Source organism: Mercenaria mercenaria, chromosome 7, assembly GCF_021730395.1.
Source record: "Mercenaria mercenaria strain notata chromosome 7, MADL_Memer_1, whole genome shotgun sequence".
Lineage (NCBI taxonomy): Eukaryota > Metazoa > Mollusca > Bivalvia > Venerida > Veneridae > Mercenaria > Mercenaria mercenaria.
Window position 1 is genome coordinate 68,315,281 of NC_069367.1, and position 18,175 is coordinate 68,333,455.

The 18,175-nt window shown below is 30.7% G+C and overlaps 1 protein-coding gene across 4 annotated transcripts in view; it reads left to right on the plus strand.

The window, feature by feature from the left end:
- LOC123553999 (uncharacterized) overlaps nucleotides 1–18,175 on the plus strand; it is a 167,859-nt gene that overhangs the window by 111,934 nt on the left and 37,750 nt on the right. Inside the window, exons 1-3 of one of the 4 annotated variants that reach the window (XM_053548587.1) lie at nucleotides 15,043–15,190; nucleotides 16,478–16,532; nucleotides 17,580–17,837. The exons of 1 other annotated variant lie outside the window; for it this stretch is intronic. In XM_053548587.1, the coding sequence (XP_053404562.1) occupies nucleotides 15,158–15,190; nucleotides 16,478–16,532; nucleotides 17,580–17,837 (346 nt within the window). In that variant the 5' untranslated portion in view covers nucleotides 15,043–15,157. Of the gene's footprint in view, nucleotides 1–15,036; nucleotides 15,191–16,477; nucleotides 16,533–17,579; nucleotides 17,838–18,175 lie in introns of those variants that run through there. 2 more of the 4 variants (XM_053548589.1, XM_045343807.2) reach the window with 2 other exon arrangements.

The window sequence follows — 18,175 nt, forward strand, 5'->3', positions numbered from 1 at the left end:
AAAAATCCCTCATATTCTGTTGGATTCCCAGTCATGTTGGTATTTATGGAAATGAAAATTTCTGTTACTGCAGCAAGAAATCATTTTTTTAAATAATCTAAATTGAAAAAATTTCCATTAGATTTGGTCAAATTCAACAAAAAACATTTTAATAAATGGCAGTCCTCGTGGAAAAATTTTCTTCGTTCAATAACTTTGTGAAATTAAAAACCCACTTTGGTGAATGGCACCCGGAAATAGTTGTTCCAGGGGGGAAGTTGTTTTTTTCGTTGTCGGATAGGGCAACTGGTTGATCATTGTATTGCTGACAAAGGATCAACCTGAATGTATACCATGTCAAAACCCTTCTTTAAAAAAATTTTAATGATGTTAAAATTCGATCCCCAGGCACTCATACTACAAGTTGAATCTTAAAAGGCTGTCGGCAAATTTCAGCCCAAAAATTTTGCGTTTTTTAAAGAAAATAGGTATATATCATAAAAAATGAAACCTTTTTTTGTTATTTAAAACCCCCTTTTTACTTTTTATGTTTGCATTTGATTTTTTACACTATTTATGTTTTACGCTTTTACTTTAAGGTTTTATTTATGCTTTGCAATTAAGTAACCATTTAACAATTTCTGGGATATTACCTTTTGGGGTCGATTCGCCCAAAACCAAAATCATCATTCATTCATTCTTAACTACCTGAGTACCCCGGGGTTCCCGCCTCGGCCCCCAACTCACCCCTTCTGTTCTTGCACTTTCCTTGTGTTAAAAAAACAAATTTAACCTTGGCAAAGGGTCAACCAAAATTCCAAAATAATTACCCCAAAAAAAATCCTGTGATTTTTCTATCACAAATATGAAAAGAAATTTGGAAACAACAAAGTTTACCCGCATTGTTTTAAAACTGAACAATTTTTGTATAAAAGTACTGTAAGTATAATGTATTACACGTTTCTTATTCTTTTACCATTTAAACACTGAGATATATTAACTGTTTACTTAAAATTCAACAAACAAACAATACAAATATTCCCCAGTCACTGAACAATATGCCATACACAGGTACAGTACATGTATAGAAGCACTTTTACATACATTTATATATTAGAAGTATTTTGAACCAAAAAGAAATTATCATAAATTTTTGGTAGGTCATCCTACCAATACCCTAAAATCAATAAAAAGATTGTATCAACTTGAACTATTTAAAGCAAGATTTAGCACTTGGTTATCACTGAACAATAACATTCAGTAAACAGACCTTAAATAATTTTGATGAAATTTTGAAAACATGTATATTCTAGACATGATTACATCAGACAGCACTTGAGAAATTACAACTAGAAATCACACAAGAAGAAGAAAGGGGAACTACAAAGAAACTGATAAAATCTTACATAAAAAATGGCCTGGCCGTCTCTGAAAATGCTGACACCAGCTGACTCATAGTCATGTTGACACCAGATACGTCACATTTGGGTGATACAGTACATCAGGGTGATACAGTCTCTCTGTCATCTAACGCCTTCGAGGCTGAAAAAAAGCAATTCAGCAAGTTCAAGACATATTTTCTATTCATTACACACAAGCTCAAAAGTTACAGAAAACTAGAATGTGTCTGTAGGACACAGGGTGTGTCACCCCTGTTACATTTGTCAGAAATAAGAGGCAATAATTCAAATGTTTGCAGTCTTGATGAGGTATAGCCTCAATAAACATTTCATGAAAAGAATTCATCATTCTAGGCCATATACCTTTTGCGCTATGAGCATCACAAACAGAAAATCCTCTATTTTGGCTATTTCAAGGGCCATAACTCTGTAATTTCAGAGATGACCAGGCTTTTTTATTAGTTTAGTTTAATCATATTTTATTGTATATATATATTCACACATGTATACATCACATTTAATACAAGCATTAAATTAAATACATACAAATGGGTTGGGCCAAAAGTTATTCCAACATTATCTAGGGCCCTCCCCAGAACAGTCAGTTTATAAGTAGCTCAAAAGTAATGTGTTAAGGTTGTGTGATTGGTTGTACAATTTCAAGATTTAAATAAAGAATTTTGGAAAATATGCATCGAAAAAAAGTAGTGAAAAGGAGTTTAATAAATATTTTGCTAGATATCAAACAAAATGTTATAAAAGTGTAAAAATGATAAAGAATTAAACAAACAGAATGATATACCATTGTTTAGTTGCCGCTAGTACTGACACCACCGCCCCCAGTTTTCGCTAAATAAGTTTGCAGCAGTTACATGTTTTGGTGAACTCGAGTTAGCGTTTTTATTAGCTCACCTGTCAAAAAGTGACAAGGTGAGCTTTTGTGATTGCGCGGTGTCCGTCGTCCGTCCGTCTGTCCGTGCGTGCGTGCGTCAGTCCGTACACTTTTGCTTGTGACCACTCTAGAGGTCACTTTTTTCATGGGATCTTTATGAAAGTTGGTCAGAATGTTCACCTAGATGATATCTAGGTCAAGTTTGAAACTGGTTTACGTGCTGATAAAAACTAGGTCAGTAGGTCTAAAAATAGAAAAACCTTGTGACCTCTCAAGAGGCCATATATTTCATAAGATCTTCATGAAAATTCGTCAAAACGTTCACCTTGATGATATCTAGGTCAAGTTCGAAACTGGGTCACGTGCCATCAAAAACTAGGTCAGTAGGTCAAATAATAGAAAAAACTTGTGACCTCTCTAGAGGTCATATTTTTCATAAGATCTGTATGAAAGTTTGTCTGAATGTTCATCTTGACGATATCTAGGTCAAGTTCGAAACTGGGTCATGTGCGGTCAAAAACTAGGTCAGTAGGTCTAAAAAAAGAAAAACCTTGTGACCTCTCTAGAGGCCATATATTTCATGAGATCTTCATGAAAATTGGTCAGAATGTTCACCTTGATGATATCTAGGGCAAGTTCGAAAGTGGGTCACGTGCCGTCAAAAACTAGGTCAGTAGGTCAAATAATAGAAAAACCTTGTGACCTCTCAAGAGGCCATATATTTCATAAGATCTTCATGAAAATTCGTCAAAACGTTCACCTTGATGATATCTAGGTCAAGTTCGAAACTGGGTCACGTGCCATCAAAAACTAGGTCAGTAGGTCAAATAATAGAAAAAACTTGTGACCTCTCTAGAGGTCATATTTTTCATAAGATCTGTATGAAAGTTTGTCTGAATGTTCATCTTGATGATATCTAGGTCAAGTTCGAAACTGGGTCACGTGCGGTCAAAAACTAGGTCAGTAGGTCTAAAAAAAGAAAAACCTTGTGACCTCTCTAGAGGCCATATATTTCATGAGATCTTCATGAAAATTGGTCAGAATGTTCACCTTGATGATATCTAGGGCAAGTTCGAAAGTGGGTCACGTGCCGTCAAAAACTAGGTCAGTAGGTCAAATAATAGAAAAACCTTGTGACCTCTCTAGAGGCCATATTTTTCATGGGATCTATATGAAAGTTGGTCTGAATGTTCATCTTGATGATATCTAGGTCAAGTTCGAAAGTGGGTCATGTGCCTTCAAAAACTAGGTCAGTAGGTCAAATAATAGAAAAACCTTGTTACCTCTCTAAAGGCCATATTTTTCATTGGATCTGTATGAAAGTTGGTTTGAATGTTCATCTAGATGATATCTAGATCAAGTTCGAAACAGGGTCACGTGCCGTCAAAAACTAGGTCAGTAGGTCTAAAAATAGAAAAACCTTGTGACCTCTCTAGAGGCCATACTTGTGAATGGATCTCCATAAAAATTGATCAGAATGTTCATCTTAATGATATCTAGGTCAAGTTTGAAAGTGGGTCACGTGCCATCTAAAAGTAGGTCAGTAGGTCAAATAATGAAAATGAAAAAACGTTGTGACCTCTCTAGAGGCCATATTTTTCATGGGATTTGTATGAAAGTTGGTCTGAATGTTTATCTTGATGATATATAGGTTAATTTTGAAACTGTGTCAACTGCGATCAAAAACTAGGTCAGTAGGTCTTGAAATAGAAAAACCTTGTGACCTCTCTAGGGGCCATACCCTTGAATAGATCTTTATGAAAATTGGTCAGAATGTTCACCTTAATGATGTCTAGGTCAAGTTTGAAACTGGGTCACGTGCCTTAAAAAACTAGGTCCGTAGGTCAATTAATAATAAAAAAACCTTGTGACCTCTCTAGATGCAATACTTTTCATGGGATCTGTATGAAAGTTGGTCTGAATGTTCATCTTGATGATATCTAGGTCAAGTTTGAAACTGGGTCAACTGCGGTCAAAAACTAGGTCAATAGGTCTAAAATTAGAAAAATCTTTTGACCTCTCTAGGGGCCATGTTTTTCAATGGATCTTCATGAAAATGGATCTGAATGTTCCCTTGATGATGTCTAGGTCAGTTCGAAACTTTGGGCACGTGCGGTCAAAATAGGCCAAGGGGGATAAAAATAAAAAACCTTTTTGAACTCTTTTTGAGGCCTTTTTTATGGATTTTTCATGAAAATTAGTGGAATGTTCATCTTGATGATTTAGGTCGTTAAAAAAAAAGGGGTCACGTCCCCTTTGAAAACGGGGTCAATAGGCAAATAATAAAAAAAACCTTGTGACCTTCTAGAGACCATTTTTTCAAGGGTCTTCTGAAATTGGTCAAAATTTTTTTCTTGATAATATCTGGGCAATTAAACGGGGGTCCAGACTAAAAAAACTAGGTCACTATTCAAATAATAGAAAAAAAACACGTCATACTCAAATGGGTTGTGGAGAGGTGGCGTTCGCCCCTCATGGCCTCTTTTTATTTGAATATTTTGCTCCCCTTATAAAATTTTTGTACTTTTTTTAACAGTATTTCATTCGGGGATTCTTTTAAAAGTGTCAAGCAAAAAAAAGTTTTTTTTGCGCTAAGAGGTAAAAGGGGCTCCAGTATAATAAATAATGTTCGCTCTGAAGTGATTCTTTTTTGCAGTAAAAAAAATGCTCAGCTTTTTCATTCTGGGCACCACTTCACAGGACGGGCTCGGAAGGAATGATTTTTATACAAACAGAATTTAGATAACGCAGTTATTTCTAATGGGCATGATGAAGGGTGAAAATCTTTCCCCTTTTGTGAGAAAAGATGGAATACTGGGGTTTTTTATAGTTTTTTCAGTTTCTTTTAAAAAAAGATAGTGATTCTGGTCTCGAATATTTACGGAAGATCTTTCCCAAAAGTTTTAATGTCATGGAAAAAGACAGATTTAGAAAAAATTTCTTTCTTTTGTTACTAAAGCGTGTGGGCTTATTTCTTAACCAGTATGTTTTGTCAAAAGCTGAGTCAACTTGGGGGGGGAATAACTGTGTCAAGACTTTGGTAATTTTGGGTTTTTGGCTTTGTACTTTAAAAAGAAATTTTAAATTTTTTCTTCTGTGGGAGAGTGTTCCCCAAACCTTCTCTATATAATTTTTGAAATGAAACCGATCTTGTTGGGCCCAGTAATACCCGAGCTCCCTCATATTTTTTTTTTTCTAAGGTATCTTTTTATTTTTGTGTAAAATTTACCCAAACAAAAGAACTATTCAGTGATTCGTAGAAAAGAGTTATTTTTATGTGTTTCAGTGTTTTTCTTTGAATTTTAAAAATTTTTAGCATTTTCATAGAACAGTATTTTGATCTTTAGATAAATTTGAGATATTTGGGCATGACCGCCCTAATGAATTGACCCCTAGAGCTTTGGTGTTAGAAAGTTAATTGACAGGGTTGAAAAACTTAAATCCTTCAAAACGGAATTTATTTTTTTCTCGTTCTTAATGAAATCGCCATCATTATTTTTGAAAGTAAACGGAAGTTATGTTTTTCTGTTCTGTAATGAAATCGACCATCATTACTTTTTGAAAAAGTTAAGTTGACTTGTAAAAAAGTAAGGAGGTCGATTTCTTTTCAAAGAAAAAAACTTTAATTTCCGTTTTAGAAGGTTTGAAGTTTCAACCTGTTTAGACCATGTTTAAATTAAACAAAAGTCTTATTTAGCTTTTCTTCCTTAAAGCAATGCACTTTTTTGATCGGTAGAAACTATCATCTCAAAAAGTCTAGAAAATATTTGTGTTGACTTGCTATTCATTGACGAAAAATGGGGAATAAAAAAGGACCTAACAAGAGCCTTGAGGAACCCCCATTAGATAATTTAAATTTGAAAAGGTTGAACCCAAACCAAATTTTTGGGGATTGTCTTTTAAATATTCTTAACCATTTGATAAATTTTCCAAAAATTTCCCATACTGTTAATTTTTGAAAAAAAACCTTTATCCCAAAACCCTATAAAATGCTTTGGCTATATCCAGAAAATGATCAAGAGAATCTCTTTTCTAAAATTCACAGTTTTTATTATATTGTCAATAATTGATTATCGTGGAAGAGTGGTAAAAACCCAGACGATTTTGAAATATTAAAAATTGTATGAAAGTGGAAATATATATTTTTAAATATAATACTTTCCCATTATTTTCCCAAACGCGCTTATGAGAAGTAGGTCTATAGTTTGATGGTTCTGTTTTTTCCCTTTTTGAACGGGGCAAAAACATGTGCTATTTTCCCAAAATTGTTGGGAAAATACCCTCAGACAAGGAGCATTAAAAAAAGAAAAACAGGGGGAAAACACAAGTGTTTTTTTGTTGTTTTTTTTAAACATTTTATTGCTTTGTCATTGGTCCAGGCTTTGTTTTGAAATAAGTTGCTAAGATATCTATAATTTCCCCGTTCTTGTATAAAAAAGTCAAGATCTGCATTTTTTTTAAAAGAAAAAAATTTGGAAGATTCATTTTGTATCATCTACCTGAGATATTGATACAAAGAATAATTCAGGTGTTCCTTTCTCTACAAGACGTGAAAGTATCTTTGTTGTTTTTAATGGCGGTTACTTTCTTTTTGAAAAGATTTTCCCTTTACTAAACATTCTAACAATTTTCCGTTTGACGGGATTTAAAATATTATTCATAAAAAGAGTTCTAAGTTTTTATAAAAAGTTTTTTTTAGTTTTTTTCTCATATTTTTTACTCTTTTTTCTAATTTTTTTTTGTATAAAACCCAAACGTTTTTTTTCCCCATTTGGTTTTGTGAAATATCTTGTCGTGTACCCCTTCGGAATTACTGTTATCCCAAGGTTTTTCTTTTGGCCTTACAAAAGCAAATGTTTTGGGAATACACTGTTTTGCAAGTCCATAATTTATTTGTAAATTTAGAAAAAAGATCGTCTACAATATTATCATTATAATTGTCCAATTGTTTTTTAAATAAGTATTAATTTAAAAAAGTCAGCTTTTTTAAAATTCCAGACTCCCTTAAAAGGGGGTTTTTAGAATCAAAATAAACTTGGAAGTAAACGTGGGTTTCCAAAATGGTACTAATTCATTTTTTTTCAAAAACCAAGTCAAAAAACGTATATTGTTAGTACTTATTGGTCTAGTTGTTTGCGTATTTTGCGAAATTTCTTGTCGGTGTACAAATAATTTTGGTAGTTATTTACTAAAAGTACATTTTTTAATTTATGTTATTTATTTTAAATTTGTTTCTTATACCTCCAAAAATTATTCCCTGATGCCTCACTCTAACGCCATTTCAAGACAACTGTTCTTATCCCAAAAATACCTTAAAGGGGGGGTCATATTTTGAACATAAATATGATGTTTTTGATTCAATTTCCACCCAAATTGTTCGGGAAGTATATTTTCCAAGTTACTAATTTTTTGGGCCCCTTAAAAATGTGGAATTAAACTAAAACCCCCTAAATGAAAAAAATTTTCCCTTTTGAAATATTAAAGCCCGAAAACTGCAATCTATATCTTGTTATTTCAATTAGTTTAGTTTCAGGAAACAAAAATACACCCATTTAATAGGTTTTTGTGATAAAGTCAAATTATTCCGTATCTCGAATATTTTGATGGAATATTAAAAGGGGCAGGGTTCTTTACTATAAGGGGCCCCGATTACTTTAAAACAGCCCAGCATAATTTCAGAAAATAATATATAACATTAGTTCTTTTTAAAGGATCTTTAACATTAAAGACTGTTTTCCCCTTAACTAACAAGTGATTTGTTTGATGAATTTTGTACGGGCCTATAAAAATATTTATTGTTAAAAAATTGATTTTCTATTTGCTCGCCCCACAGATAATTCATTCCGAAAAAAATAGACGGCATAAAGAAAAAAAAGAACAAACATTTTAAAAAATTCAAAAGGGGTTCACGTATATATAATTTTGCTTTTGGGTAACTGCTGAGGTTTTTAAATGACCCCCCCGATCCCCGCCATGACATCATCTTCCCCATAGGGTTTAAATTTTTGGTAAAAGGTACAAAGCGAAAAAAGGGGGGTCATATGTCATAATTTTTGAAAAACGGGGGCGAGGCGGCGGCGAAATAAAAACAGAGAAACTGTTTTTGGTAAAAACTCAGGAAATAAAAAAAATAAAAATACATTTAGTAGCTGAAACTACTAAGAGTTTCAAAAGGGCGAATTTTGATTTTTGATTTACAAATCCATGTATTTCATATGATTAAACAAACGATTTACAACCGTATTACACAATTTAAAAAAAAGAAAAAAAAAAACAAAACCAAAAAAATCAAGCAAACACAAAAACAAATACATACACCCCAACTAAATGCCCCCCCGGATAACTTATGCGTTAAAAATTCTAACGTTGAAATGTTTTTGGTTTGGTTTTCGGCCTTAAATCCAATTTCACATAAACATAATTTATGTAATTTGCAAAAATTGTGAAACGAAAAAAAAGACTATTAAAACCAATGTACTAAAAAAAAAGGTAAAATATATTGTCGGCAGTTTGATTTTCTAAATTCATGCGCGTTTTGTTTAAATTTAAAAAATTTTATTGGGGTTATTCTGTCAATTGAATATAAATTCAAATTTGTTTTTTTCCTTAAAGGTCATTTTCCTGTTAGTAGGATTTTCTTAATTAAAATTTTTGGGGTGATATTGTTCGTTTATATGTTCAATAAGCGGTTAATCCTATAAACCAAGCGGTCTACCTTTGTTAAAAATAAACAATCTCCAAAAATATGCGGGTGACCTTTGTCCAGGTCATTAAAGCAGACGAACAGATAACCAAAAAAGATTTGAAAATTTTTACCACCTTAGGAAGATATATTATTATATACTTGACAAAGAAAAAGATCGGCACAAGTGGAAGTCTAAAATCAAATAAATAAAAAAGATTACTGCCCTTTTCCAAAGTATTTAATTTTAAAAAACAACTATTTTCGCCTACGATTTATCGTGTACATACAATGTTTAACGTGATTATATGGGAATGACGCGACGTCAAAATTAAGGGACGTAATTGACGTTTTTTTCAAACGGGCGTAATAAACGTTGTTATTTAATTATTAGAATAAAATTTTTACAGTAGGCTGTTAAGTTTTTTTTTAAAGCATTTTATAAATAAATTTTTTTTTCGCTAACCTAGTGAAGTACTATTACTTCATTATATTTTCCCGTAAAATTTTGATCGTAGTAATGGGGATCGGGTATGCCTTTGGTCTATTTAGGGCCCTGTAAACTTGTGTTGGTTTAGATATTTTTTATCATAAAAACAAACAAATTTTTAAAACCCTAACCTTAAACTATTGTTTTTGATATGGTTCAGTAAATAGATTCAGTGATGGTAAAGCAGTTGATTTTTTTTCAGTTATTGATTCAAAAAACACATAAATTTTAAGGGATGCTAAAAACCCTTTTTAATAATTTTTTTAAAAAGTATTTTCTTCCCCTTTTGGGATTTTTCAGCTTGAATCAATAAAAAGCAAAAAAATTTTTATATGTTCTTTTAAAATTCTTTCTTTTGAAAAAATTTTTTAACATGATTTTCAAAAAAGTTTTTATTTTTATGTTTTGTTTTGTTAAACATTTAAACCTTAAAAATTTTTATCCGACATAATGTTTTTTTCGTTATTCTGATTTGAACATGTCCAGTGTTCTTCTATTGAACTTGTACAAAGGATAAACTTTTACTTTAAACCCAAAATATTAAACGAAATATCATTTTTGGTTTTATTTTTGGGATTTGATTTTTTAAAAGGAAAATTTTTTTCCCTTTTTAAATTTAAATTTTTCTATTTTTTTTATAATTTTTAAAAATCTTTTAGGATCTTTTTTAACAGGAATTTGTAAAAATACACCTCTAAAACATTCATTATCATCATTCTTTATATTTTCAATCCTTTTTCCCTTTAATTCTGCAATTGTTTGGTAATTCTAAAAAATAGAAACAGCTAAGTGATTATTTTATTTATCTATATAAAGACATCAAATGACTCTATTTCCATCACTTCCTTCTGAAATCCAATTACATCATTTTTTATTTTTCAACAGCTTGACTTAAAATGTTTTTTTTTAATTTTTTTTTAAGAATAATTTTGCCTTTGATTAAAAAAAAGTGATTTTTATTTGTATCGTTTGTCATTTTTGCAAAAATTAAGTTTAATTTTAGAATATCAAATGTGGCGTCTTAGTTAAATTATTGATTTTTGGATCTGTCTATTGTATTTCAATTTTAAAATTTTTTAATATTTGATTTTAAAACTTCTCAATTTCTTAACAGGACTATAATTTTTATTTAGAAAAAAAAAAAACGCAAATTAAAAAAAAATGAAGTTTTAAAAAGGAAAAAATATTTAAATTTTATCTTTTTTTCCCTTAGTTTTTTATTCCACTTTTTACTTTTTCTTCCCCTTTACAGCCTTTTTATTTTAACCCGAATTTAAATTTTTTTTTTCTTGATCCAAACGGGTTTCAATAACATTTTTTGGATTGTTTTGATGATTTTTTGGGGGTGGGGGAAACCTTTAATTTTTCTATTTTCCCCCTTCTAACATTAAACAAACCCCAATTCCTTCAAATAAAATTTTTTTTTTAAAAATAGGATCTATCCCTTTTGTAATTTATCAAACACATGTTTTTTTATTCTCGCTAACTTTTGATAAAAAATTTTTTAAAAATTTCTTTTTTTGTACTTTTTTTATGAAATTTTTTCTTTTTCATTATTTTCCTAAAGGTGTTAATTTTTGGCATAAACTTTTACCTACCCTTTTTATTAACCTTTTATAAAATACTTATAGAAAATCTTTTAAAAAAAGCACGTAAAAATAAAATTTCCAATTAAAATTTTAAAACAACTGTTTTTCTATTTTTTTTCTGTATCCTTTTAATTTAAATTCCTTTTTAATTTAAGAGGTATTGAAAATTTTTTTTTTTTTTTCTTTCTAAAAGTATTTTAAAATACTTGAATAAATTTATTTTGGGTTTCTCTATTTACTTTTTTGCCGGATTTTTTTTATTGTTTTATTTTGTGAGATGTAAATTTTTAAAAAGCTTTTTTTTTCTCCACTTTTTGGATTTTTAAATATTTAATTACTAATGGAACAGCGCCAGCAAAATGCTACAAATATAGGGAACAGCGGAACAAGTGCTAAAGCGTGAACAACCAAAGTACCCCGTAATTTTTAAACCAGTATTTTCTCTTTTACAAAATTTATGACTTTTTCTATAAGCGCAGCAAGTTTGTCAAGTGAATAAATTAAAAAATCTATTGTTTTTTATTCCTTTGAAATTGTTTTTATTTAATATATTTTTAAATTTGATTAAATTTCTTCCAATTCACTAAACGAAATCCAACTATTAAATTTTTCCTATCCTCGTTGTAAAATTTTTTTATTTTAAAAAACCCCTTGTTTAGTAGGTAAAAGTTCTTGTCATAAAAATTTTAACCCCGAAATTTTTTTTTCAAAATCTTTTTTAATGTTGTTTGGGGTTTGTGTTATTAAAACCATAAATTTTAAAAATATTTCCTCTTCCCCGTTTGGTGTATATCCTTTTTTAAAAGTGTTTAGTTTGTTAAACAAATCGACACCAAATTTTTAAAATTTTGGGTTTTCTCCTTGGTATCTTTAAAATTTCCGTATTTAAAGTAAACAGTACCTTTATTTTGTTTTTTTCTGGGTTCAGTCGGTGTCATTTTTTTATAGAATGTTTTGTTTTGTTATATTTATAATATTTTTTGTAAATTATTTAAATAAATGTAAGTAATATTTGCGTAAATTTTCCCCCAATTTTTTTTTTTTTAAATTTATTAAAATTTTTTATTTTCTACAGCTTTTTTTTCATTAAATGTATGATATTGTTAAACTTATTTTTTTTCAAAAAGATTCCACTTTTTTTTATAAAAATTTTTTTCTTTATCTCCCCCTAAATTTTAGGGTTTACCTTTTAAAACTATTTTTTTCAAATGCTTCAGTAACGATTCTCCAGTTTCTCTTCAAGGAATAACCAAGCTATTTGTCAATATATCAAACCAGTTAACAAGTCTTTATACCTTTTTATTTTTGAAAAAAACTTGCATATCAACAAATCAGCAGACCAAGTTCATCAATATCTTATCATTTTCGTTTTAATAAATTTTCGTTTAAATTTGGGTTTAGTAAATTTTTCTGCTAATTCATATCCATGTTATTTTGGGGGGCTTTTTGAGTAAATACTTACCCGCTTTTTTCCCTTTAATGAATTTTGTTTTTGTCCAAACCCAAGTTTTTATTTTGTTTTTAAATTTCTTTTTACAACAAATGTTTTGCAATCTTTTCTCCAAAAAGTTTTTTTTTTAGTGTTTTTAAGTTGGAAAGCATTTGCTTTTCCGTGAACCTTTTTTTTTCCCCATGTCGTGCAAAAAACTTTTTCCCAACTTCTGGTCTAGTTCATTAACAGGAGGCCTTATTTAAGGATTTTTTGGCCCCAATGTTATATTCTGGGAGTGTTAAACCCTTTTTAGGTAATAAAGGTAACTTGCTTTATAATAACATTTTCTCCCCCAAAACGTTTCACAAAAATGTGTTTTTTTATTCCGCAGGATCCACACTGAGCCTTAACTAAGCTACCATTTTTTGTTGTAAATTTAGGATTTGTACTATCAGTAAATTTTTTTTCTTTTACACAAAAATTTTTTTTCGACTCTTTATATTTTGTATTTAAAAAACCTTTTTTTTTTTCATTTGGTCAAAAGGGCAAAACTCTCAGGCTTAACTTATATGTAAAATAAAAACAAGACATTAATTTTCCCGGTGGAAACCATTATCACCCGGGGTAAAAAACTGTAAGGAAAACCAATATTGTTACACGCTGGCAAAAATGACTGTTTTTCCACCTGGCAATAATGACGCGGTGTTATTGATTTTCTCACTAGAGAGAATTTAAAGTGGTTAAAATTAATTCGGCTTTTAAAATGGAGGCTAAAACTATTCTGTAATTTTTTTCAGTCCCGGGGGTAAAATTTTGAAAGTTAAATATATTTTTTTCAGTACTTTATCAAAAACCAAAAGTTTTTTACAGTATGGGTTTTTTAATTGTGTGGCTACTTACTCCTTTAAAACCCAAGTACCCTTGACCGTGTCAGCATTATCACTTGGACTCAGGGTTAGGGTCAAATTTGGGGTTAAAAGGGGTGGTTTCCCTCATAATCTATACTCTAATATTTTTTTGTTTATAGAAAAAATTTTTCAAATGAAAATAATTAAATTTTTAAATTTTTTAAACTGTAAAACTCCGTAGAATTACTAAAAAAACATTCTTATTTGCCCCACAAAAAGACTAAGTATTAGGATAATATGCAGTCTGGGTTTAGATTTCAAGGAACTCATGGGTAAGCGACTATGCCCAAAAAAAGAAGGAAGATGTTATTTTTCCCCCTTTGTGTTTTAACAAAAAAAGCCCCACGTCGGGGACGAATCGCTATCTTTGTGGCTTTTTCTTAACATTAATAGAATAGGGTTAATAAATCTCATTGTTGTATAAAAAGAAAAGACCAAACATTTTAAAAAACCTAGAAAATTGTGTTTTTTGTATCCCCACTCCCCCAAATGTTTAAAAAAGACCCTAGATTTTTTCGGCCTTCGATATTTTTTTTAAAATTTTTCACAATAAACTGCAATTGCTTTTTTTTTTTCTTTAAACTGGTCGGACTAAGAAAACAAATTACTGTGCTTAAAGGGACAACCTCTTTTTTTTTTATTCTTTTTTGACTAAAAAAAATTTTTCCCAAAGGTCCAATCAAAAAAAAATAAAAACCCCAAAAATTTTCCAACCTACCCACCCTATTTTTGACCAAAACAAACAATTTTTGTTAAGTCTGATGTAGTTTAAAACAAGTGATTCAGTCTAAAACATTAATTTAAATAGACCAATACTTTGCCAATATTTCCGAATGGTGTAAGTTAAAGCACATAAATGTTTTGAGATTATCACTTAAAATACAGTATGAATATCGGATTATAATCTCGCATTCGGTATCGGCTTAATTCAAAAATGTCTATTTAGACTTACTAGCAGTAGAAGCTTCAGAAATAGTAACCGTCAAGAGTTCGGAAGGAAAACCCAGATACAAACATATATTAAATAGGAAACAAGGGCATAGACCTGGAATGGTCACTGACAAAACCACCCTTGGGGTGTTAAAAACTAGATTCCTGGCACAAAACTCAAACTTTAACCTTCCTGCAGGAAAACTGTAAATAAAACTACTAACATTATCACCCGACAGGTGAATCTCTTCCACACGCATCAGCAGCCACAATACTCGTTGTAAAACATAATATGCTCATGTGAAAATATAACGAGTAAAGTCTATGGGATCGTTAACGTATGTACTCAATGAGAGCGGACAATTGTGAATGCATAGCCAATACGCGTCTGAACAGTAAACAATTGAATTCATTAAATGAAAATAGTATTGTTTGTGATATATTTGTCTTCGATACTTACACGACATCCTCACCAAACGCGCCTGTGTGTTGTAGTATTCGTGTCATATGCATGCCGTAACGTAGGATCAGTTCACAGAGCAGCCAATTTCCTATGACGTAGAGCCAATGGATTTATCACTTATTAATAACGTCACACGTACAACTTCCTTATTTTGGTAGACAAACACACTAGTCGTGTTAGAACACTAAATAAGAATCATGTCACCCTTTACAGTTTTTTTTTAAATCATGCTAATGAATGTTAATTTATTCTTAATGACGTACATAAAAGTAATAAATAACATAATCAGTGATACATCTTCGTGTCGTGTTAAAAATATGTATAATATATAACTGTTGCAAATTGTTTTCATTTTCACTGCCACAGAAGATATTAAAGCTAGAAATATAGACATGGATAAATTTACACACTTTATTCAGCTTTTGGTAAGACTTAACTTACTAATTTTCTTGATTTTCTCTCTTATGTCTGTGTTTGTTTATAACCAAATTAAAACTTGTTAACAATCACTGTTTCCTTAGGTATACCATAAGGTATAACCAATGGTATTAGAACTTTACTTATTAAGATTTAGACGGTCTAGAATTTGCCGAGTCGTTTACCTTCTTTTTAATACCAGATGATTACCATAGTTAATAATACGCAGTACGTAGTTGTTCAGAACATTGATTCGCAGATATGATACATTTTGAAAATTATGTGGTTACTAGATTTAAAAATACTTGAAATGTTCTTAATTTTTTTAAATTTTATTTTTCGTCAAAATTATTTGTGTAAGAAGTAACTGGGTAACACTTTCGCGAGATATGTTTTAGTTAATTAATATGTTTATCGAAGTTTCCGTACAATAAAATGAGTTCTGATCGACGTTACTGAATTTTTAAATTGTAAGTAAGATTCTGAAAATAGTCAAATAATTTGTTTCTTTTGTGACATCAATGTAGTAAAACCGTATTACTATGTATCAACTAGTACCCGACTTATTCAACTCATTCATAATAACTAGAATAAAATGTCCACCTCCATAACAGAAAATAAAGGGAACAACATGTTCTGAATATAACAAGATCACAATGCATAATTATCAAAAACAGATAAATATGAAAAATAACAGCGATAGAAAATAGGCACGACTTAAAGTTGGGAGTGACAGGTACAAACTGAATTATTCGTGCAATTTTATCAATTCACATACGATTTGACTAAGGTACGAGTTGATAAAGTTTTGCTTTTGTTGACTTTCTAGTTCTCAATTGTTTTTTTTTCAAATGCATAAAAAAGAAGAAATGAAACAAAAATTTGAATTGGAAAACGTAAAATATTAGCTTTGTACTGAGAAATATACACGAATTCTGCAACAGAATTATTGCGCGACTTTAGGAGCGCAATATTATTCCCCAAAAATAAATGCATATTTCTCGAGGCAAAGCTTAAAATCTTATTATTACATACGTATTTACACATTTTAATATTATATAAATATTATGAATATGTTCAATAGACAGAATAAATAAAAGATAATACTGACGTTATTAAAAGAAATTAATTAAACGGTACACATTAAAATGACACCATGCACCCGATATAAAATTCACACGTCAATATGGAAAAAATATTGACGTTTCCGGTTGCACTGTAACTTAATACGAGTATGTAATAAGAACATTTTCACCATGCAGATTAAGGTATTTTCAACGGGTTTTTTTTTTCAGATAGTGTTCGGAGGTCTAGTGCTTATAGACGCACAATATCCGTATCCACAGCCAGGTAAGTGTTATTTTCAAATAACCGAACAGGACAGAAAAATGGTAAATAGGCATGGTACAAGACATCAGATTCATCACACCAACTTAATCTAACGTACATATGACATGATGACATGCACGGATTCAAAGGAAAATGTGCTGACTAAAATTTCATTAAAATTGAAAAAGTGGAAACCAACAAGTCAGTTTTATCACATTTGATGGAATGAGGCTATTCCTAATGGATCTTGTCATTCTTCTTCAGTATTGCGAACAATGCGAAGTAAGTTCTTGTAATATTTAGCCTAAACTTAATTTCTAAGCTGAAGTTATTTTATCTAATAACAAAACAACTGAATTTCAAAATCAAGATAGCAAGTGTGTACCTAATATCAATAACATAAAAGATAAATGACAGAAAAAAATCGCCCTTTTTACCTATATGTTTAACAAACTCGTTTAATAATGGACTTAAATAGTTACATTTTAATACTTAATGAATGAAGGTGACTTATAGGTCCATTGGGACGGGTGCTCTTTTGTATTTATAATTATTGTTATAATTGTATTATTAATGCACATGTCACTATGATAAACAATTTCTTAACTTATCTGATCTTAGTCCCATTATTGTTTAGATAATTTTCACTGCTTAGCAATAGATAATTTTCACTGCTTAGCAATAGGCTGCTGGAAGAAACGGAATATTTACTCATTTTTGAATTAATCGCAAAGTACTCTAATATTAGTTCATATATAACCTACAACAAACTCAACTTGACAGTAACAAAGAAAGAAAAATTAAGCTGTAGTAATCAAGTTTACAAAATATGTGTAATGAAAATATGAATATACATGTACCACAATTATTTTCCATGACGCTGTTCACTTTAGTCATTATTTTATAATTAGTCAACTTTGCCTCGTACACAAATAACAGATCGACAGTGATTCAGTTTCAATACTTAAAATATTATTCAACACGTTTAACATCGCAGATTAATGAATTCGGATATTAATAAAAATGTATGTAGTCGCTGGAAATAAATATTTTTTTTTTCATAAACAGGTTATGGACGAAGACGAATCATCCGTCCTAGGCTCGATATGTATCCAAGATACCCAGTGGATCCCTATTCCTACCCTCGTCGTTCTGTGCTGGGACGGACTATTATAAGAGATCCTTTCAATGATGGTGTAGGAGGAGTAGGACGCCCAGCTATTGTAGATACCAGGTCTCGTGTTGATGATCAAACTTTAAATGTAGTTAACAACAACAACAATGAAAACATTCAACAAGATTCAAATAACGTCGTGGTGAATCAATGTGAGCGCTTTTATCAAATATCTGTATTGTATGTAAATTGTTTACAAACACCAGAGGTCTGACCTTACCAGTTGTATAATACAGGAATTTTCAATGCATTTTTAGTTCACCTGTCACAAAGGGACAAGGTGAGCTTTTGTGATCGTGCGGTGTCCGTTGTCCGTCGTCCGTCCGTCCGTCCGTGCGTGCGTCCGTAAACTTTTGCTTGTGACCACTCTAGAGGTCACATTCTTCATGGCATCTTTATGAAAGTTGGTCAGAATGTTTATCTTGATGATATCTAGGTCAAGTTCGAAACTGGGTCACGTGCCGTCAAAAACTAGGTCAGTAGGTCTAAA